At 37.6% G+C, this 23,919-nt stretch overlaps 1 protein-coding gene across 10 annotated transcripts in view; it reads left to right on the forward strand.

Moving 5' to 3' along the window:
* Positions 1-23,919, forward strand: part of MAP2K5 (mitogen-activated protein kinase kinase 5) — a 254,584-nt gene that overhangs the window by 61,800 nt on the left and 168,865 nt on the right. For all 10 annotated transcript variants that reach the window (XM_036009526.1, XM_036009501.1, XM_036009506.1 and 7 more), the window contains one exon: positions 23,006-23,045. In XM_036009526.1, coding sequence (XP_035865419.1) covers positions 23,006-23,045 — 40 coding nt within the window. The remainder of the gene's footprint in view (positions 1-23,005; positions 23,046-23,919) is intronic.

The following is a 23,919-nucleotide window of genomic DNA, read 5'->3' on the forward strand; positions in this document are numbered from 1 at the left end:
TGAAAATTAGAACCTCTGGTGGCCAGTTATGTAAAATGAGAAAATACATTATTGTCTAATTAATGCTGTTTAATAAACAAAAAATTTCAAATCATGGGAATCCTAAGGGGAAACATAACAAGAGTCCTTGGCGAAACCTATGTAGAACCACATAGTACCCAGAAAACGTCCACTTCTTGTACCAGCTGACCCTAAGCTGCCAAACCTGAACAGCAGCAGGTCTGATTCCAGCTTCCCTACTGACTACAGCAGGACCTCTTCCCCCCAGCACTTTATATGTTTTCTTTGACGTGCATCTTGTAAATTAAGAGTACTTTTTAAATGGTCTTAATATTGACCCAAGAGTAAGGTGATGATTTGATTTATTTTAACTTTAAATTTCCAATCAAATGAAGAGTGTTTTCCTTGCAGCCATGATCATATTTTTAACAAGCAAACAAGACATTATCTTGATGCAATATTAAATACTTATATATGACTGGATTGCATTATAGAATCATGTGACAAGCAAAGATATTAATATTTCCAGAAAATCAATGAGTGCTTGTCAAATAAAATTAATTATGTATGCTTTCCTCTCTCCCTCTCTCAGCACTCACTGTTATAGGTTTGTTTCCTACAACAATATGTATTGTATTGATTAGAATCTAAAGAATGAACTTGAGCTCATGATTCTCTATATTTTTCCCACCTTTACTTCCCCCTCCACGTTCCTGTAGCTTCACACACGCTCATATCCATTACTGCAATGATGGATTATTGGCATCCAGGCAACATGACAGGATGTCACAGGTCGCTGAGCAGAGATTTTCAAACTCTGTTTCCACCCGAATTAACTATTATTGAAATAGTTTATTGAGATTGAAGTATTGATCATTTTCTGCTAACCTTGGCTTAAGGGAAAGAAGAGGAGGTGATGGTGTTTTAGAAAGACACTAAATTTCATTTTTAAAAATCTCATTTATTTAGGCTTTTCTTCTTCCTATTTTATAGCCCCTATTGTTTTATTGTTTGGAAAAGTGTGTCTTGGCTTTATTTTTATGACAGTATAATTATACTTCAGAAATGCACTTGATTACTATGGGTAACAAAATTGTTCTAGTATATTGTTTTGGCCAATATTGCTATACAAACAACTTTTCAGTCAATTGAGTCTGGTAAAAATCAATACATTATAGTAATATTTTAAGTATGAATTTGCTGAATCTAAGTATTTCAACACCATCTCCTTTCAGGGAAAAATAGTTTTAAAGTGGCAAGACTTCTAATATCTTCTAATACTTTATTGTTTTAAAAATGTCTTCTTGCCCTGGCTGGGTGGCTCACTTGATTGGAGTATCGTCCTGATGCAGCAGGGTTGCAGGTTCAATCCCTGACCAGAGCACATGCAGGGAGCAACCCGTGAGTGCAGGGATGGGTGGAGCAGTGAGTCCATGTCTGTCTGTCTGTCTGTCTGTCTCCCCACTCCTCCCGCCACCTCCTCTTTCTTCTCTAAAAAATTACTTTAAAAAATGCTTGCTTTATAAAAAGACATATAAAGTCCCCAGCAGAAGTGTTTGTGAGCAGATAAAAACATGAGACTATTTCTGTTTTTATGGGTGAAGAGATCTAGTTTCCATTTGAAATTTATTCTCTGGCTGTATTAGGAGGGTATAACATCTTGCAGTATGCCACTTTCAGATTCAAAAGTGTCTGGTTCTGGGCACTGAGTTTACAGAGAGATGTGGGTAGTTCAGAGGCCACCTAGCAGAGAATGGAGAGAATGATAAGGGGTCTGGGAATTGTGTCTGTCCAACCCTCCTTCATTCGTTTGTTGAGCGGTCATGTTCTGAGCACGTGCTGTGTGGAGGGCAGTGTATTGGCTCCCAGGGACAGCTGGCTCTCACTGGACCTGTGTCCTGAGAATGGAGAAGCTCTGTGCACAGGTTAAGTGTGGGTTGTGTCCAGACCATGGGTGGACATCCTCACAGGACTCACAACACTGCCCCTTACCTACTGCAGGCACTTAGTATTTAGGAATTAACCTGCAGAAGCAGATTCCTCACAAGCTGAACAAGGATGGACACAAAGTGTTGTCCATTCACTCTGGGAGGGGTGAATTCTCCCACCTTAAGCAGAATGCCATGGCTCTTTGTAGAACTGCTGAGGAAAGAACCCCACTTTGACCCAGACATGACATGACTGCAGGGGTTACTCTTGAGTCTGAAGTTCCAAAACCAAATGCAGCATTCAGCTACCATAACAATATTATATCAGATATTGCTTGGTTTTGTTCTTGTAAATTTTGGCCTACTGTAGATGTCATTTATTTGTTGAACAGATACCTCCTGAGGGTTTCTCTGTGCAAAGGACTCTCCTGAACACGTGCAATGCAGCAGTGGACAAGACAGACAAGTTCTCTGTGCTCCTGGACTCACACTAGTAGGGTAAACAGGCAATAATTAAGGAAATGAATACCTAAGAAAGATGATACCAGACTTTGCAAGTGCTGGGAAGAATGTAAAGTAGCACTGTGGCCAGTGGCTAAGAGTGTGGCTTAGTTAGTTGGAGCGTTGTCCCATAACTGAAAGGTTGAGGGTTCAATCCCCGGTGTGGGCGCCAGTGGACACTTCTTTCTCACATCTATGTTTCTCTCTCTCTTCTTTCCTTTCCTTATTCCTCTTTCTCCAAAATCAATGAAAAAATGTCCTCAGGTGACAATTAAAAACAAGAGGAAGAAAGAATATAAAGTGCTCAGCAAGGCTTATTGGTGGTGATATTTGAGCTGAGACCTGAGGACAGGAAGGAGCCAGTCACAGAGAAATCCGGGAAAAGAGCCTTCCGAGCAGGAGGAACCACTCTTGGCAAAATCCCTAAGATGAGTGTGAGCGTGTGTCTAGGCCAGCGTGGTTGCAGTCGTGCAAGCTCAGGGGAGAGCAGAGATACGGGCAAGGCCTGGCCATGCTGGATTGTGTAGCCCTTGCTGAGCCCGCGCCGAGAAGGCATGGTCAGTCTGGTTACCACCCCACCTTTTTTTCCACCAATGAGAGACAAGGCTTGGAAGGGTTGAGTGGCATGCCCAAGTCAAATCAAGACTAGAACTCAGTAGCAAACATCAAGTTGTGCATGTTAAATATAATCGTTTTTATTTGGCAATTTTACCTTAATATGAAAGCTGGAGGGGAAAAGAAAGACTAGAACTCAGGTCTTCTGACACCTCCTCGGTCAGGACTTGAGAATACTTCTCAAGCCAGGGCTTTCTGTTTCACTCTCTCAAGTTTCCCAATCTTTGACCCAGATTACGTTTGAGTGTAACTTATAAATTAATATATAATTCTGAAACTCAGTGATGTGCCATCTCTAGTTGTTAATTTTAGAGACTTTTTAGTGGTGTTAAAACAACCATTCCCTGGCTAATAGAATTATTGCAACTTGTTATTTGGTTTACCCTTTGGGTCTTTTTACTTTCAAAATCTAGAATTTAATAATTAAATACTGAGGTTAATTGTATGGTTATGCTACTGGAGGTGGTGCATTTCTTGATTTATAAGGCATATTAATTTTTTTTAGCAGTTTCACAGTATATGTTAGAAAATTGTAGCCTTTTGGTTGGCATATAGCACGAGCAAATATTTGTATACTGTAGCATCTGGGGTATTTACTTAAATTGCTTTTTTGGAAAATAATTCACTGGAAAGTCCAAAAGGCATTTACTGTGTATAACTTTCTGCCAGTTTTTTTCATTGCTCTGTTGTTGGTTACTTTGATATAGGAGACCATGTTTCCATTAAATTGCTGCCTTACTGGAGCGAAATATGTGTAGGTTCTGATTTGTGCACTAACATTAAATCGGAGGAGTAGATTACTAAATTAGAGGAGAAATAGCAATAAAGACTTAGGCTGTAGATATTAACCATAAAGTTATTTTAATATTAATTTAGTTTTAAATGTGACTGGTATTCTGTTATCCTCTTGACTCTAAAATTTTTATACTGTTTCTTGTCAGTATTACAAAAGAAAAAAATGTACAGTATTATTTGTAAAAGCAGAGTTAGTGGTTTTGTTTTGTGAGTTCAAATAATGAAATAAAAAATGTTCAGACAAAATTAGAACTTGCTTTAGGGCATAATCAATATAGCATTTTAACAAGCTTAGTGTATTTGGAAAATATGTATTGTATAAGGTTCTCAAACATACTGATTCTATTACAACTGCTAACTGTAGCAGCAAAATGTAACAATATACTTAGTCAATAAACATAAAGCTCTGATTAAACCATAATTAAGTTTTCAGAAAAGTTATCTAAAAACTATGAAAAATATATATTTACATTTCTCAGCAATAAAACGTATAGCTACTGAAACTTTAGAGTGGTAGGAAAAATTTAGTGGTAGGTAGATGTATCAGGTAACATTTGGAATGAATTTTTACCACAAATACATATATATACCAAATTAAGTTTCTGTACGCCACTTATTTCTTCTTCCTTTAACTTGTCTTGAAGGTATTCTTAGTGTTGCAGGGTATAACAGCTGGGGTGAGAGACCGGAAGGGCAAATAAAAAGTTTCCCTGCTTCTCTGGAAACCTTAGTAAAATGTTCCCAGGCCCTGCCTGCCTGCCTGCGCACACTCAGAGCGCTGGAGGTGCTCAGACTCGTAGATGGGGCTGCGTCTCCGCTTCCACACCTGGCCACCTTACCTGCCTGGGGCGAATCCCCCAGCCGCAAGGAATGGAGTTGGGTGGAGTAGGCATCACCACTGAAACATAATTCTTTCTTATTTCTTAATCCCTTCCTAGTAAGTAATTACATTTTGGGTCTGGGAGGAGAGCTAAGGTAAGCAGACTATGTGCAAGCGTCAGGATTTCTGCTGGCATTTTCTAGCAAAGTATAACTACAGTTACACTTTTTATATTTTGTGCTGGGTGCTTTCACCTTACAGATGACCCATATGAACAAACAGCTGTCTGTCTTCTTTCCTCCTTCCCTGGAACTTGTAGTATTTGAAGTAACAGATTTAATCCAATGTCAAAAATGTCACTTCACTGTGTGATTCTCCAGAGATTATATCTTTGGGTTTTTTCTTTGCCCATAATTTTCAGAGTGTTATTTTTGTGCATTTAAATCATTGGAATCTTGTCGGTGCTTTAGCTGCTGGTCTTTGTAAGGAAGTTAGTTTTCCTTCTCTGACACATACCCTGCTTCCTCTGTCCTCCTGCTTCCTCCGTCCTTCCGTTAATCTTGCTTTAAAAATATGTGTGACATTGTTAAGCCTTAATCTCTTGAATGGATTGGAAAGCACCACCTTTTCTCGACTAATCACAGAGGCTATAAAGCAAAATTTTACCTAATTTCGAAGAGGATATTCTAATATAGTTTATGTGTTTTTTGGAAGTCATTAAAGGTATCTCAAAAAAATTGTGTAATTGCATTTAGAATCCAAATACTTTACATTTGTTGTCCAAAATATCGCTCCTCATCCTAGAGGCACAGTGCCCTACGCAGGGAAGTCACTCAAATTCCTTCTTGTTTCGGGGTTTAAATATGACTATTCCCAGATGGTGGAAGTTACAATGGCAGTTTGAGTGTTCAGTTTTTAAGTTAAAAGAAATAGTCCTTTCTGGTTCGTTTTGGCCCTAGTCATGATATGCCCATTTCATGACGTCTGTTATGCACAAAAGTGCACAAAATGAAGATAAAGTGCCTCTCTTCAGCCTGACAAAAGCTATTCCTTTGCAGAATGGTAGCTGCAGCGAAAGTAAATAAATGAATGGACAGCAATCACAGCCTAGTTGATGAAACTCTTCAATTAAAGCACAGGCATTTACATGGTGTAATTTCCCTAAATTGCCAATGAGCCCCTTTAGACACAACCAGTGTTCAAATTGATTTCAGCATTGATTTTGGCTGAAGCTGATAAATTTCTGCTTGTTAGTTAAAGTAATTTTGCAGAAGACTTTGTACTGCAGTATTGAAGTGTTCATTTAGCTGATGGTTAAAAGAGGAGTTATTTACAGAGGCCTCTACTGTTGTTCTGAGATGGGGCAATTCCCCAATCATCTTTTACTTTTAATTTTTTAGGCTTCAGTATACCAATCAATAGGTGATTGAAACTGATTAAAACTTATCCAACCAGCTGCCTATGGCAGTTTAATTAGAAGCTGGATGATTCTTAAATTAAAGTTGTCTTATTTTCATTGCATAGCCATCTTACAGAAGAGTAAGGGACTAACAATGCTGAAAACTTAAAGTTTGGCTTTGTTAAGGTATCTCGCAAATGTTAACTCAATAGCTATTTCTAAAGGCAACTCGAAAATGTATTCAGAATATTTTGCCTTTATAGAGATTAGAAGTAATAATATACTAACTTGCAAGCCAAGGAATTTTTTTTCCAGGCAAGGGATAAGCTGTACTATAGTGAGATATATGAAAGAACAGCTATTTGTGACTGTCTAACTTATTTCATAAATAAAATGAACGCTGGAGCTTAGTTTTTAAATACTGCAGTACAGGATGAGACTAGCCTTCACAATTTCCTATGCATCTCCCCCCTGAACACCATCAGCTTTGAATTTATACTTTTCTGTTTTGAGGTCTGGATTAAAATGAATCTCCAATGAATGTAAAAAAAAACAAGTATCTTCATATAATTACATGTTGACTTTTCAGCAATATTGTGGGCAGGGTTATAGAAGAGAGATTGTTCCTTTTCCCCCCCAGGGAAGCTTCCCCATACTCATTTTCTCTAGTGTGGGACAATTTCTTGAGTTTTTAATGGAAATGGGTTAATATTTCTGTCATAGGGGACATATTACGTCTGGTACTACAGGGAAGAAGGGAATAAATGGCTCACTTTTCAGAGGTGCATTTACTCTTTGACCCACTAGGGTCCTATTTAGTGTTCTAGGAGAGGTAATTTAGTAAATTGTACTCTTGTGGCCTGAAAAAGTTAATGCAACTCTGAAAAGTGAGTCACTCAATCGATTCTTCCTATTGCTTTTTAAAAATCAACACTGACCATATCCAGAGAACCTTGAAGACAGCTGGAGTCAGAGGATCTAGAAGCAGCCAGTCTATATGTTTGCAGGGGCTTATGGGGACAGGCATTGGATTTGGCTACAGAGAACTTGAACCTACTTCCCACTCTGATGCTTATCAGATAAGAACCCTGAAGCAGTTGTTAACATCACCAAGTCTTCCTTTCCTTACCTTCCAAGTGGGGGTAATAAGAATATGTACCCTACACCTGATTTTGCAAATCAAGTAGCGTCTCTCTACAAAAAAAAAACTTTTTATAAAATATAAAGCATATTAAAATATTAATTATTAGTAGAAGGAAGTGTTTTTTAAATATTTTATTTATTTTAAAGATTTTTAGGGAGAAGGTAAGGGAGGGAGAAAAAGGAGAGAAACATCAGTGTGCGGTTGCCTCTCATGCGCCCCCCCCCCTACCGGGGACCTGGCCTGCAACCCAGGCGTGTGCTCCAACTGGGAGTTGAACCAGTGACCCTTTGGTTCACAGGCTGGCACTCAATCCACTGAACCACACCAGCCAGGGAGGAAGTATTTTGAAAAAGACATTTTGGTACCTGATTTTGGAAAGTGATATATTACTGGCTTTCCACCAAGAAACTGTGAGTAGAGATTACATTGTAATGAAAACATTTCAGGAGAAAAATTGCCTAGCTAGTTAATCCTCAAGGTATTCCTATTTCCCCTACATGTATTACCTAACTACTCCATTTCTTTCTTCCATTCTCATCTTCAGGCTTTCATTTCTCATCTCTGTTTTTCCCATTACATTTTTTCAGAACCTTTGATAAGGGATCACTATGATGGTAGCTTCCTTGATCTCAAAGGTATTTAGACCATATATTAAAAGACATCACTCTAGTTGGTGTGGGGAGTGTTAAAGGCTTGAACCAGGCCCATCAGTTTATGGAAGAAATATGTAGGCAGTGATGACCACATTAACTTTGAGGCAGGTGTGGGAGTAAAAAGGGGCATATAACCAGAGTAAATAGAAAGAAGAAGACATGATAAAATGTAGGGTTATAGTAGCTTTTCTCTGATTGGAAATTTTTCTAACCTAGCCAAGTTCCTCATATCACATGTCAGGTTGGTTTGTAGACCCTAAGTATGATCACCACCTTGAGAGAGTTGTTAGTATCTGTAACCTAGTGACATGTTTGGTTTGACCCTTAAACTATCTGCAGGGATGGAGGGGTGTTGTTTAACAACAAATTATTTTGCAATCAGTAGTCAAGCATCTGTAATGGGCTTTTTATGCAGAAGGAGGGTTGGCATAGACTGTTATTTGAACTAGTACAGTCTACATAAAAGCATCTTTCTACAACTGCTGTTTACTTTGGATTTCCTATTTTAGCAGCTAGAGCCTGGCTAATGTGTTTATCTATTATGAAGGCAACAACTGTCAGTGTTGATTTCCCTGAAACTATTTGAATTCTGTGGATGGCTATTTTAGTGTGCAACATATTGGTAAAATCCACCCCAAAGAAACCTGCGAAGAGAACAAATCTCTAAAACGATCAAAGCAATAAAATAAGTTTTTCATGAACCGAACCACAGCTAGTTTGCATTCAGTTACTGAAAACATGTCGAAGCATTAAAAGATGACATGGGGGTGTTAATTAATCTCACAAGATAAAAGGTTTTTGTTTTGTTCACATGTGTATGCATATACTCACAAGCATTTATGTGCTTTCATAAGGCAAAGAAGGATACTATTGGTTTGGCATAGGCTTCAGAATTGTTCAGCCTTCTAATCTTTTGGGATAATGTAATACAGCTGACTCTCAGGTTCCTTACCTTAAATAGGAGACTCAAAATGTATCACCTCTGATGAATGACCCATAGACATGGACAACGGTGTGGGGATTGACCATGGGAGTGGGGGAGGTGGGCTGAGTGGAGGAAGGCAAAGGGAGAAAAATGGGACAACTGTGATAGAATAACAGTAATTTTTTTAAATGTATCACCTTGTGCTGTGTATTTATCTCCTAGTGGCATATTTAGCCCTTTAATATCTATCATCTCCTTTCTTTTTGTTTTAATTTTATTTTGTGCCAAGGCTATAAAGTGTTAGAATGGAAAAAGACTTTCACTGGTTATTTTAAGTTTGCATAAAATCAGTTAATTTTTGGGGGGGAAATAAATAAAATGTGATCTTACAAGCAAGAAGACAGTATCTGTAAGTATGGAAACCAGTGATCTTGTATCATACTGGCTTTAATGGATACCATATCTTTGTAATAAGGAAGTAGATTTAATAATTAAATCTCAGTGTGGTCAACTCTTTCTATGCTAACAAGAATTATGAATTGCATAAATAATTAAAATGAATAACCAGTCAGAAATCTTATTTTCGACCATGGTTTCTGTACTCCCAATGAAACCTTCTGTCATAACGAATCAGTTCTCAGAGAGGTTTCTCTTTCACCTTGTCTCCTTTCCACTGTCCTGCCTTTTGCCCTGCCTCTAGTGGACATCCTGTGCGGCATTCAAAGAGCAGAGAATCCGGGAATTCACAAGCTGTCAAATTTTTGCCTGAAAAACAGAGAACTGATTTTATCACTTAGGAGAGCCGTTACTATCTCTGAAGCAAGCCAAAAACAAATGCATTTGTAACTTCTATTTACTTTAAAACAGCTTTATGCTTACCGTCTTTCTTGTCTCATCTTTCTTGCCTCATACCTGTTCTTTAAGAGAGAGACCCAGGGAGCAAAAGAAACAAACATCACATTCTTTCCTGCTTACCTAGAATAAGACCATTCCTTTTTAATTACTGTTTATTTCTTAAGCCAGCTCCTAACTATTCCTTTCACCATTTTAGTAACTGGATTATTTTCTTAGGTTTCCCATTCGTTTAGAGAATTGTCCAACAATTGATAGCACTCTATAAATAATTTGTAGAGTAATTGCACCCCTCTTTTCACAAACCTTCTCCGAAGTATGTTAGGTGAGAAGGAGAACTTGCGTTGGTATTTCTTCCACGCGGTATGTGAGTGGATTGCCCGGCTCCCTTCCCTGGACGGGTGTTTCAGTGTTCTCGTTTTGCCGTTGGGATCGAAAGTCATCATACACGCAGTCACTCTGGAGGTTCTTGCTCCAAGAAGCAAAACAGGGAAAGGCATTTCCCTACTCATCTTGATGACCATTTTGCCAACAAATTGACATTTGTAACATAGCATTATCATTTATGCTGAAATATGAAATACTTACATTTGAACCATAGGTCAACTCCTCTATTCTTAAATTACATTCTACCTCACAATCACTAGAGAATCATAGATACTCCCTATTATAAATTACTTCTGCTCATAATTTAAAGTAACTTGATTAGAATGTTTGGAAATTAGCATGCAGAATGGCACCAAAGAAATTAGATGCCTAATTTAATTGTTTGAGATTGTACAAGCTTTATCAGAAAATATATGATCAGCTCTAGGTTATTTATTTTGTGAACAGGAGTCAGCTGGGACGGTTCATATTTTTTTGGTTCTCCTAGAATTTGAAATTCTAAGCATAAATACTTTCCGTAAACATTGTAAAATACAGATGCAATTGATTTACGCATGACATAAACTTGTGTGGGGGTCCAGATGTTGGAATGCGAACACAGGTTGTTTCTCCCTTCTGTCCTGTGTGAATGTAGGACTTTAAAAAATTTTTCTTTTCCTTTCTTTCTTATTTGTAAAGATTCTCAAAGAAATTCAGTTTATTCTTTGGAATGATATACCTTTTAAAAAGTTCTCATTAGTATTTACATGAAGGTGAGCATAACCTCTAGCCTTTTATGTTTTGTATTACACCTGTATTGGAAATTTCAGCAGATATTAGGCTCAATTTTATTTGTCCCCAAGTAGTACTTTTAAAATCAGTCACATTTTCTTTTTTTTATTTTAATCTTTATTGTATTTTTTTCCATTACCATTTAGTCCCCTTATACCTCCCTGTCCCCAGCAATCACCGCACTGTTGCCGGTATCCATGAGTCTTTTTCCCTTTTTGCTCAATCCCCACACTGCATAACCACCCCCTACTAGCTGTCATCTGCTCTCCATCTATGAGTCTGTCTCTGTTTTGCTTATTAGTTCAGTTTGTTCATTAGATTCTACATATGAGTGAAATCATATGGTATTTGTCTTTCTCTGATTGGGTTATTTCACTTAGCATAATGTTCTCCGGGTCTATCCATGCTGTTGCAAAGGGTAAAATTGTCTGTTTTACAGCTGAGTAGAATTCCATTGTGTAAATGTCCCACAGTTGTTTTATCCACTCATGTACTGATGGACACTTGGGCTGCTTCCATATCTTGGCAATTGTAAATAATGCTGCAGTGAACATAAGGGTGCTCCTGGTTCTTCTGAATTAGTGTTTTGGGTTCCTTTGGATATATTCCCAGAAGTGGGATTGCTGGGTCAAAAGGCAGATCCATGTTTAATTTTTTGGGCTATCTCCACACTGCTTTGCATAGTGGCTGCACCAGTCTTCATTCCCACCAGCAGTGCAGAAGGGCTCCCCTTTCTCCACGTTCTCGCCAGCACTTGCTCTTTGTTGACTTATTGATGGTGGCTATTCTGACAGTGTGAGATGGTATCTCATTGTGGTTTTAATTTGCATTTCTCTAATGATCAGTGACACTGAGCATCTCTTCATATGTGTATTGACCATCTGCATTTCCTCTTTGGAAAAAGTGTCTATACAGGTCATTTGCCCATTTTTTAATGGGGTTTTTTTTTTTTGGTGTTGAGTATTGTAAGTACTTTCTAAATTTTGGATATTAACCCTTTATCAGATGTATCAGCAGATATGTTCTTCCATTTTGTGGGTTGTCTTTTTCTTTTGTTGATATTTTCCTTTGCTGTGCAAAAAGTTTTCAGTTTGGTGTAGTCCCATTTGTTTACTTTTTTCTTTTGTTTCCCTTGCCTGGGGAGAGATATCCAATAAAACATTTCTACAAGCAGTATCTGAGAATTTGCTGCCTGTGTTTTCTTCTGGGATTTTTATGGTTTGGGGTCTAACATTTAAGTCTTTGAACCATTTTTAGTTTTTTCTTGTGTGTGATGTAAGAAGGTGGCCTAGTTTCATTTTTCTGTCCAAGTTTCCCAACACCATTTATTGAATAAACTGTCTTTAGCCCATTGTGTATGTCTGCCTCCTCTGTCAAATATTGACTATAAAGTCGTGGGTTATTTCTGGGCTCTCTGTTCTGTTCCCTTGATCTATGTGTCTGTTTTTATGCCAGTACCAGGCTGTTTTGATTACTATGGCCTTGTAGTACAGTTCGATATTAGGTAGTATGGTTCTTCCAACTTTGTTCTTCTTTCTCAGGATCACTGTTGCTATGCAGGACCTTTTGTGGTTCCATATAAATTTTTGAAATAATAGCTCTGTGAAATAATACATCATTGGAATCTTGATAGGAATTGTATTGACTCTATAGATTGCTTTGGGTAGTATGGACATTTTAATGATGTTAATTCTTCCTATCCATGAACACAGTATGTGCTTCCATTTATTTGTATCTTCTTCCATTTCTCAGTGTCTTATAATTTTCCATGTACAGGTCTTTTACATCCTTGGTTAGGTTTATTTCTAGGTATTTTATTCTTTTTTAAGCAATTGTGAATGGGATTGGTTTTTTAACTTTCCTTTCTGTTAGTTCATTATTGATATGTAAAAATGCAACTGATCTCTGGATATTAATTTTGTATCCTGCTATTTTGCTGAATTCATTTATCAGTTCTAGTAGTTTCGTGGTGGAATCTTTGGAGTTCTCTATGTACAATATCATGTCATCTCCAAATAAAGACAACCTTACCTCCTTTCCAACTTGGATGCTGTTTATTTCTTCTTCTTGTCTGATTGCTGTGGCTAGGATGTCTAGTACTGTGTTAAGTAAGAGTAGTGAAAGTGGACATCCCTGTCTTGTTCCCGATCTTAAGGGAAACACTTATAGTTTTTGCCTATTGAGTATGATGCTGACAGTGGGTTTGTCATATATGGCCTTTATTATGTTTAAGTAGGTTCCCTCTGTTCCCATTTTGCTGAGAGTTTTTATCATAAGTAGGTGCTGGATTTTATCAAAAGCTTTTTCTGCAGTTATTGATATGATCATGTAGTTTTTATCCTTCATTTTGCTTATGTGATTAATTACATTTATTGATTTACAAGTGTTATACCAACCTTGCATTCCTGGAATAAATCCCACTTGATTATGGTGTATGATCTTTATGATGCATTGCTATATTCAGTTTGCTAATATTTTGTTGAGGATTTTAGCATCTATGCTCATGAGAGATATTGGCCTATAATTTTGTTTCTTTGTAGTGTCTTTATCTGGTTTTAGAATTAGGGTAATGCTGGCCTTGTAAAATGAGTTTGGGAGTCTTCCCTACTCTTGATTTTATGAAATAGCTTGAGAAGGAGAGGTGTTAGTTCTTGGGATGTTTGGTAAAGTTCAGCTGTGTAGCCATCTGGTCCAGGGCATTTGTCTGTTGGTAGCTTTTTTATTATTGCTTCAGTTTCATTAGGTGTAATTTGTCTATTCAGACTCTCTCATTGTTCCTCATTTACTTTTGGACTGTATGTTTCTAAGAATTTACCCATTTCATCTAGGTTGTCCAGTTTGTTGGTATATTTCTTCATAATATTTTCTTACAATCCTTTGTATGTCTTTGGTGTCAGTTGTTATTTCTCTCTTTCATTTCTGATTTTATTTATTTGAGTCCTTTCTCTTTTTTTTTTCTTGATAAGTCTGGTTAAAAGTGTGACAATCTTGTTTATCTTTTCAAAGAATCAGCTCTTGGATTCATTGATCTTTTATATCATTTTTTAGACTCTATTTCATATATTTCTGCTTTAATCTTTATTTCCTTCCTTCTGTTCACATTGGTCTTTGTTGTTCTTTTTGAACTTCCTTTAAGTGTGAAGTTAGATTGTTTATTTGAGCTTTTTCCTGTTTTTTGTTTTTTGGGTTTTTTTTTTTAGATAGGCCTATAATGCTGTGAATTTCCCTCTTGGGATTACTTTCCCAGTGTCCCACAGATTTTTTGATTGTTGTGTCCTCATTTTCATTTGTTTCAGGGTATCTTTTGATTTCTTCCTTGATCTCATTGTTGACCCACTCATTATTTAATAACATGTTATTTAGCTCCCATGTCTTTGTGTGTTTTCCAGTGTTTGATTTCTAGTTTCATAGCATTGTTGTCAGAGAAGATGCTTGATATGATTTCAATCTTATGTTTATTGGGACTTGTTTTGTGTCCTAACATGTGGTTTATCCTAGAAAACATCCATTTGCACTTGAAAAGTATGTATATTCTGCTGCTTTGAAGTGAAATGCTCTGAAGATATCAATGAAATCCATTTGATCTAGTGTGTCATTTAAGGCCAGTGTCTCCTTGTTGATCTTCTGCCTGGAAGATCTATCCATCAAAGTCAATGGGGTGTTAAAATCCTCAACTATGACTATATTTCTGTTGGTCTCTTCTTTTATGTCCATCAGGATTTGCTTTACATATCTAGGTGCTCCTGTGTTGGATGCATAAATGTTTACTAGGGTTATATCCTCTTGTTGGGTTATTCCCTTTATCATTATGTAGTGTCCTTCTTTGTTTCTTAGTATAGCATTTGTTTTAAAGTCTATTTAGTCAGATATAAATACTGCTACCCCAGCTTTTTTTTTTCTTTTCCATTTGCATGAAATATCTTTTTCCAACCCTTTACTTTTAGTCTGTGTGTATCTTTCCATCTGATCAGGTCTCTTGGAGGCATCATATATATGCAAAAGAAATTTTGTGTGTTGGCCTTTTAAGAGGCTCTCTGAGTCTCCAGCCATTTCTCCCTGACAGACAGAAACCCTGCTGCTTTTCACAGGGGGATGTTATCTGGGCTCCTTTCCAGCTCTGGTGCTATAGGCTGTGAGCCCAGCTTGGGGTTTAACCCCCACACTTCTCAGGGTTAATCCCTGGCCTTTGAAATATCCCTCCAGCACTTCAGCTGCTGCCTATGGGAGCCCAGCCAGCCCTCTTGAATCTTCTCTACACTGTGTACCAGTCACGTTATGGTGAATGGGTTTCTTATGTCTGTCAGTGGTTATAAGCTTCTCATTCAGTTGGTTATTCTGGATACTTTCTCTAGAGTTTAGTTGCAATTCCAGATTAGTCCTGGGGGAGGAGGTTAGTGTAGCTTCCACTCACTCCTCCGCTGTCTTGGATCTCTCACATGTTTCTTGAACACCTGCTCTCTGCAAGGTAGTGCACTTAGCAGTATGGGAACTATAATATAGCACCAATCAATATTCAGGGCCGAGGGACACTGTTTTCAGGGTTCTGTTGCTGGCTTCCAGTCTGCACCTTCTCATATCCCTTTAAAGGAACCTTTACTGGTTCCTTCTCATCTTCCTGACTTCTGAATTTGGAGTCCCTCAAGTCCAGTCCTCAGACCTTTTCTCTATTTAATGTAAGTCCCAAAAGAGCTCTTCTAGTTCTGAGGCTTTACATAGCGTCTTCTGTTGATGAAGCCCTGTCCTTTAGGTTTATCTCTATCTACTTACCAGTTAGATGTCTTTTAGGCATTTCAGAATTTAGGTAAAACTGAACTCTGGATTTCCTCTGAAACCTGTTCCTTTTATTGTTCTTCCACTCTCAGTAAGTGGAAACTCTATTCTTCAAGTTGCTTATTGTAAAAACTTTACAGTCACTCTTAATCCTCTGTTTTCTCTCAGACCACCAGATTTATCCTCAAATGTTATTGGCTTGTCCTCACAATTATTTTAAGAAGCCAAACACCTCTTACCACTCTTTTCCTACCACCCTATTCCCAACCTCTAGCATCTCTTGCTAGGACTATTACAGTAGCCTCCCAGTTAGTTTCCTCTATCCTTACTTTCCTACGGTGTGTTCTCTTTACCTGGCAACCAAAATGATCTTTCGAAACTATGTATAAGCTTTCCTTCCTCTCACCATGGCTCTCATGTCACTGAGAATAATAGTCAAAGTCTTCACATTGGCCTAAATGGTACTACACAGTCCGGCCTCCCATTTCCTTTCTAACCTCATCTCTTACAACGAGCCCCCTTGCTTACCCCACTTCCATACACATCAAACACACACTTCTACACCAGGGCCTCTGAGCACACCATCTCCTCTGTCCGGGGTCCTCTTCCTCCAGATATATAAATGTTATGCCCCTTTACTGTTCATTTGTCACCTGCTGAGAGAGGCATCCCCAGACCGCCCACCCTAATATAAAAAAGCATACCTCTAATCTTGGTCACTCTCTGTATCCTTAGCTTTAATTTTCATCGCACTTATACTGCCTAACATATTGTAGTCAGAAAAAGTGACCTGTGTGTTACATACTTTATTGACTTGCTTTGTGCCCTAGTTTTTCTTTAAAATAAATTTTATATACCTGGAAATAATGGATATTCTCAGTTTGATTGACAGAGAGGTCCATATAGGATCAGTAACCAGCCTGTTAATTATGATGTTAAGATCTTCTATACCTTATTAATTTTTATCTGATTGATCTATTGATTACTGAGAAACATTCTCCCACTTTGTCTATGGGTTTTTTCAAGTTTTCCTGTAATTCTCTCTAATATGTAGGTCACTTTTTCTGACTGTAATACAATTAGTTTAGAAATCAATAAATTAACCCCCTTATACAATTGGAAATTTAAATACACACATGTAAATAACTTACGGGTCATAAAATATATCATAATGGAAATAAAAATATTTACAATTAAAGAATTAAAAAATACTGTATATGAAAACTCATATACTCACAGCCAAAGTCTTACTTAAAGGATAGTTTTTTGTACATACATTAGACAAGAAAAACAATATTAATAGGCTCAGCAGCCACCTGAAGAACATTTTTAAAGGGAGGGGGGTTAAACCTGAAGGAGATGGGAGGAAAGAAATACTATAGGAAAAAATATTAATGAAATTAAAATTCAAGAAACCCAAAAGCTGGTTTCTAGGAAAAACTGATCAAGTATAACAGACAGAAGACACACACACACACACACACACACACACACACACTAAGATTTAAAAAGACAAAGGGGAAGAAATGGGGAATAGGAGGAAGATGGTCAGAAAGTACAGATTTTCAGTTATAAGATGAAGGAGTGCGGGGACATGAGGGACAGCATGACAAGCACAGCTAACACTGCGCTGCTGTGTGACATGGAAACGCTGTTAAGAGAGTAAATCCTAAGATTTCTCCTCACAATGCAAATATTTTTTCTTGTTTTGCTGTCTCTCTTTATTCTATCTGTATGGGATGATGGATGCTAACTAAACTGATAATGGCAATCATTCTATAATGTATATAATTCAAACCACTATGCTGTACACCTTAAACTTATACAGTCATGTATGTCAGTTGTATCTCAATAAAACTGGTGGTGGGGGGACATATTTCTAGACAGAGTAGAGATTTTAAAAATAAGAGGATACTAGGAATAAGTTTATAACAACAAATTTGAAGACAGAAAATAGCCAACTTTCTAGAAAATTTTAAAACTGTCTTAAAAATAAAAAAAATAAACCTATAGCAATTGAGGAAATTTATTCATTCAGTCAACAAATATTTATAAAATGTGTCTAGCACAGTTTCAGACACTGGAGATATGACGGTGAACAAAAAAGAAAAAGTCCATGTTTTCGTGGAGCCTGCCTTCTAGTGGTGGAAGACAAATAATTAATTAATTAAGTGTCAATGAATTCTGTAAAGATTAAAGAACAAGAGAATGAGCTGTTTTATATAGCATAGTCAAAGAGCTAGCATTGGACTTGAAGGAAGGGATGGAGCGAGCCAAGTGGCTCAGGCCTGAGGAGTAGGTGCAAAGGGCCTGAGGCGGGATCGTGTTTGGTGGAACAAAGTGAGTATTGTGTCTAAGGGAGACTGGCAGGAGGAGGGATTGGTGAGCTGACTAAGGTCTAGATTGTGAGGTCCTTGTAAGGATTTTTGATTCGGCAGTTAGAAATCCATCCAAATGGGGATGATGATAATAACTCCTGCTCACGTTACATATCAATTATATCTCAGTAAAGCTGAGGGGAAAATAAATCCTGTTCATAAGATTATGGAATTAACTAAATGTATGTAGAATTCCTTTGTAAAATACAATCCAAGTGGATTGTTTCATCCAGATTTCTGTTTCATCCAGAAGTAATAATCATCTGTTGAATGTTTATTAAATAGAGGGCACCTACCATGGGCCAGGACTTATACAAAGCACAAAAAAAAATAATCAGACGTGGTAGTTCTGCCAAGTATGTTAGACAGACTCGAGCAGTATTTCTGCATTGTACTCTAGGAGTTATAACAGAGCTACTACAGTCTGAAGACAGGGAGAGGCTTCGAAATTTTACGGTTTATGAGTTGACCCTTGAACAACACTAGTTTGTACTGTGTAGGTCCACTTATATGTAGATTTTCCCCCCAATAAATACCTGTACTGTATTTAAACCACAATTGGGAGTCCAAAAATGTAGAGGGCTGACTGGATGCATTGTTCCATACTATTTTATGTATGCAGCTTGAGCATCCATGGATTTTGGTATCCATGGAGGCCCTGGAACCAGCCTCCCTCGGATACTGAGGGTGGTTAAGTTTTGGGGAAATCAAAAGTTATACATGGATTTTTGACAGTGTAGTGGGTAGGCGCCCCCACTGTGTGCTGTTTGATAGTCAACTGTATATTAAAGGAGGGTATGTGGATTCTTTTTAGGGTAATTTATATTTTTCCTATTTATTTAACCCAAGAGGAATGAAAAATACTCACTTAGCCATGGCGATGGCAGGTGGATTTCTGCTGAGATGAGCACCTCAGCAGATGTGGCCCTGACCATGTCTGTCCGCAGCATGAATAAGTTACAGCAGCGGGCATGAGAGACGCACGGTGAGAAGTCTGGAATTTGAATCAATGTGTAACCATTGCGTGTCAGGTGGCTATTTTAATTCTTTGTCCTCAAAGTTGGTTCGACATAAGTCAGTGTACCAGTTTTTCTTAATAAATGATATGCTGCAGCCATTTGCCAGTCTTCATTGTTAAAGCCAATTTGCTGTTAGTCTGTTTTGGTAGGTTCTACTCTCAGAACACCTAGCTACCCCAAAACTTCCAGTTTCTTAAAATATAATGCACACCAGTCCTGTCTTCAACACTTTGCCTATGTTACCTCACTGAATCCTCACAACTCTATAACGTGGGGACCGATTTCCCCATTCCAGACTTGAGACAACTGACACAAAGTGAGGTTTATCAATAGTCCAGGTTTACATCGTTAAGAAGTGGCAGAGCTGGGATCAGAACCCAGGCAATGACTTCAGAGCCCCCGCCCTTTGCTCTGCCTGCCCAGATAGATCGGTAGTGGTTGCGGGAAGCTTCGTTGTCTGGGGAGGGTCAGGTATGGTGGTCCTTCACCTGATCCAGGTAGGCCAGCGCCTCTGTGAGTTTTGAATTATTAGTTTCCCTGTTTAGAACACAGTGAAGAAAACTTAAACGTCACTATATGATCCCCTTAGGTACTAAAATATGTATATTCTGCCACAGTTCCAGTCTTGGCTTTGCCATTGACTAGTGTGTGAGTTTAGACAAGTTTTTTTAACCTAGGTTTTGGGTGTTTCCACTGTAAAAGGAAAGGATTAGACTAGGTAAGTCTCTGTATTTCCTACTAGCTCAGTAACTTTTCTGATTCTGTACTCTGCTAGAATTAACAGTTGACATCACCGCTTTTGTCAGTCGTCTGGAACCAATTGTTCCAAATGAAAAAGGAGAGAAAGTATGGATAATAAGTGTTCTTCTCCTTTGCTGGACTCTTTTTTATTTTAAATACTCAAAAAAATTATGCCAAGGTACTAGCTTTTGCCATCTTAAAGTGTGTGTGTTGCATGCTTAGTTCTAAGGGCTGGGAATATTCCCTGAAGGTCTGTGCTGGTCACAAGCAAAATGGAGCACTCAAGACTAAGCACTGAAAATATCTCATGCAATGCTTCTCCATGCACTCATTGGGACAGGTAATTACTGTGGCAACAGCAAACTAATTTGAAGTGTTAGCTGTTAATTAAAAGGATGCAGAGGTGTATAGTTGTCTTTTGGTGTAACCAGAGCCTCCATTCAAACTTCATTAATCACTTTACAGTTAATGTGTTGCAGAAGGTCAAGACTATTTGAGATGCAGTATTCGTTGAAAGTAAACAAATTCCTTTTCTTCAGGTGGAATGCCATTTGCAAAGTTAAGGGGCACACTCTACTCATAGCTGGCATTGCCTTTGTCATCCACTTCTCCTTGATGATTAAATGTTAAATTGGTACTGTCATTGCACTGTAAACCAAACCACACAGCACTTTTGTTGCTCGAAATCGAACCCAAAATTCCATGGATGAATTAGCGTGCATCATAATTAAATCATCAAGCCTCCCCTTGTATTTCATTTGGAAATAAGAGACCTTTCTTTTGGAAAAGAGATCGACTTTCTTAACAAGCTAATTAAGTTACCAAGCCGTTCAGTATGGTGTACATATATTAGACTATCTGCTGATCATTTACTTATTGCTGGTGTTGGTCTCAAAAGTCCAGGTCGTTGTCCAAAGTGACAGCACTGTTCTTTTTTTAAGTTTTGAATCCTTGTTAGTCTGTTCAACTGTTAGTCTTCACATTTGAGTCTTTGGTTAGTGATTCTAATACAGAGTGTTTTTAACAGTAGAAATTAGAGGAGTCTGCGGTATACAAGAGGAAAAATAATATATCATTAAATTTTACATATTATATTACCTATATTTACATGGAATAAAGTTACTAAATTCCTTCAAATCACTTTTCACATTAGCTTAGTCCAACAACTTCTATGCCAGGCACTGAGGAAAATGCAGCATATGTTTTTCTATATCACTTGATTACATGAATTCAGGTATGTAATAAATCAAATCATAACCTGGAAACGCGGTTTCGTGTTGTAAAGTCTGATGTTAACATAGATAGTGAAGTAAGTGGTAATTTGTTCTAAACCCTTTTAATATAGGGGTTCCACTTATAAAACATATCACTTTATATAAAGTATAAAATTTTTAAATAATTTAAGTTTTATAAACGTAATAGTATTTATGTACACTAGGGAAGTTGGTATTTAGGGAAAATCTGTAGATACTTTTGCAGATTAAAGAACTCTCATAAAGTGAACACTTGCCAAATTTTATAATCTTGCTTGTCCTTTAAATGAGATATAATGTCTCTATAATTGATAAAATAAAGGCTAAGTTCACCTTCCAAAATTGTCTCAACCTTGTCCACTCAAGACAGAAAAGCAGAATGAATTTTTTATAACACTCATATACAGATACTTACAAACATTTACATGTTTTTCCTGGTCTTACCTGAATTCGTAACATTATTACATATGAAAAGTTATAAATTCTTGTAGGTTCTTGATAACTAAATTATATCTGTAAGTCTGTCGCTTTAAAAATACTTGTCAGCGATTGCACAGTTCTGTGAATTTACTAAAAATCATTGAATTATACACTTAAGTGAACTTCATATATATTATATCTCAATAAAACTGTTTAAAACATTAGTTAGAATAACCACACAAATACTTCTGCCAAAACAACAGAAAATGTTTTCATTTGATAATAATGGAATGCATATTTTATTTTATTTTTGTAATCATGTATGATGATGGATGTTAACTAGACATATTGGGGTTATTCATTTGCAATATACATATATAAATATCAAATCATTGTTATATATCCAAAACTAAGATAATGTTACATGTCAATGATATCTCCAAAAAATAATAAATAATGAGCAATTTTTACTACTAAGTAAAATTTACTGCTTAGTAGTAGAAATTGGAAACCTGGTAAATTTTGCAACTTGGCATCTGAGGATGGGGAATTCCTGGCAAGCTGAATTACATCCCTCCCCACGTTCCCTGCCCTCCTCACCACCACTTAACACTAGCCAGGTGAGAGGAAGAACAATCAGCTCTTGGCTAACATGCAGAATCCTCTGTGGAGCAGGACTTGAATTCTTCCAAAATAATTTGTTTCTTCATACTCTCACGGACATGCAGTAACAGTGCCTGTTCATGTTGTGTGTGTCATTCTGAATTTTTTATACGAGGAAGATTGTTTCTGGATAATGGTCATAATGGGTAGTCCTTGCAGTACATGTATGAAAGGCCACACATTTCATTGAAACACAAAAGGTCTTGATGAAATAATGATATTTACTTCTGCAAACCTTATTCTCTGTTTTATGAATGAATGTATTCATACTGCTTGACTTAAATTGTAGTTATTTCACTTAACTCATCACTTGAGCTTTTTTCTCTTCTGAAGCTTTTTTAATATTGAGAGAAACCAGTTTTAGGAAAGGATGAACCACATATTTGAATATTATAAACCTGTGATTTATATGAATTTGTATCTTAAGCTATAGCTAATTCCATATTATTTTGATGAAATGTGGGAATATAGTTGATTTGTGTATATAATTGAAATAAAAGAAAAACCTCCCATTTTATATGGTTTTGTCTAGTGCTTAGCACAGAGCTATAGAACACCTCCACATACACTCACACACTGACACACTCACACACTGACACTGGCACTGACAGTCTGTTATAAAGGAAACAGAGCCAGAAGACCTGGATTTGAAGTATAGTTCTGCCACTTACTGACTTTGTGCCATTAGGCAAACTGCTTAACTTTTCTATGCTTCAAAGTTCTCATCCATAAAAGGAAGATAATAATGCCACTATTACCTTAGAGGATTATTTTAAGGTAATGTGTAATGAATCATTTTGTAAACCATTAAGCTCAATAGAAATGTAAATTACTGGTGTTATTAGTATTCTTTGGAAGTGCCACATATCCCATGGCTGCAGATGTGTTCAGATTTACACTTATGTCCTTCACCATCGTCTAGGTTGTTTAGTGATCTCAAGTAATTTTGTTATTGTTCTTTCTTCCCATAGAGCATATCATGTCCCAAGTGGGAAAACACTAGCTGTAAAGGTAAGTGGTGGATAAACTTCATGAAATTCATGACATTCTTGATGCTTCTACACTCCTTCCCACTTCTCCACGTTTAGCTTGAGTCACAGGCAGTTGTGAAAAGGAAATGAGACGGTTTTAGGTTTGGCTGGTAGGTGGCGGAAGCTGTGGCACTGCTGTGACATTCAAGCTCCCGGGGGTGTTTTAAGTAGCACCTTGGCATGGTGAGTCTTCTCATCACTGTCACCTCCACTTCTCTCTCTGTTTCCTGCTAAATGGCATCACTGTCTTCCTTGTCTTGCAGCTCAGAACCTTAGTAGTTATTCACTCCTTTTTTTCTTTTATCTCCGACATCTTGTAAGTTACCATGGCCTGTCGGAAATTTTCCCTGAAATGCGTCCATTTGTCACTTTCTTGCCGTTCTTATCCTCATTGCCTGGGCCTTGTATCAGGCTCACCTACCTCACACCGGGATTTTTATAACAGTTTCATCATTATACTTTGATCTTTTTCTTCTCCTGTGCCCCTTTACTCTGCCACCAGAGCTGAGAAATTGAATCACAGATCTGACCACGTCACTGTCTGGGCACCCACTCCCCATCCTGTACATTGTAAAACCTAAGATGTCTGACCCTTTACCAGATTCTGAAATAGCCCAGCACCACACCCACCAGCAGTCAAGCTGCACATGTCTCATGGATGTTCTGGGCAGTTACCTAAGATACACCTCACCTGCTGCCACCCCAGTTGTACTTTACACCTCATCCCTGCCATGTACCAGCATCCCAATCCTGCCCTGACATTTGCAGCTTAATTTCTGGCATTGGCTGTTGGGGCTTCATCTTCCCCTTATTTTATCCAAAATTTCCCCAATGGACTCTCTTGAACTATACCT

This window comes from Phyllostomus discolor, chromosome 1 (assembly GCF_004126475.2).
Source record: "Phyllostomus discolor isolate MPI-MPIP mPhyDis1 chromosome 1, mPhyDis1.pri.v3, whole genome shotgun sequence".
In the NCBI taxonomy this organism is placed as follows: Eukaryota; Metazoa; Chordata; class Mammalia; order Chiroptera; family Phyllostomidae; genus Phyllostomus; species Phyllostomus discolor.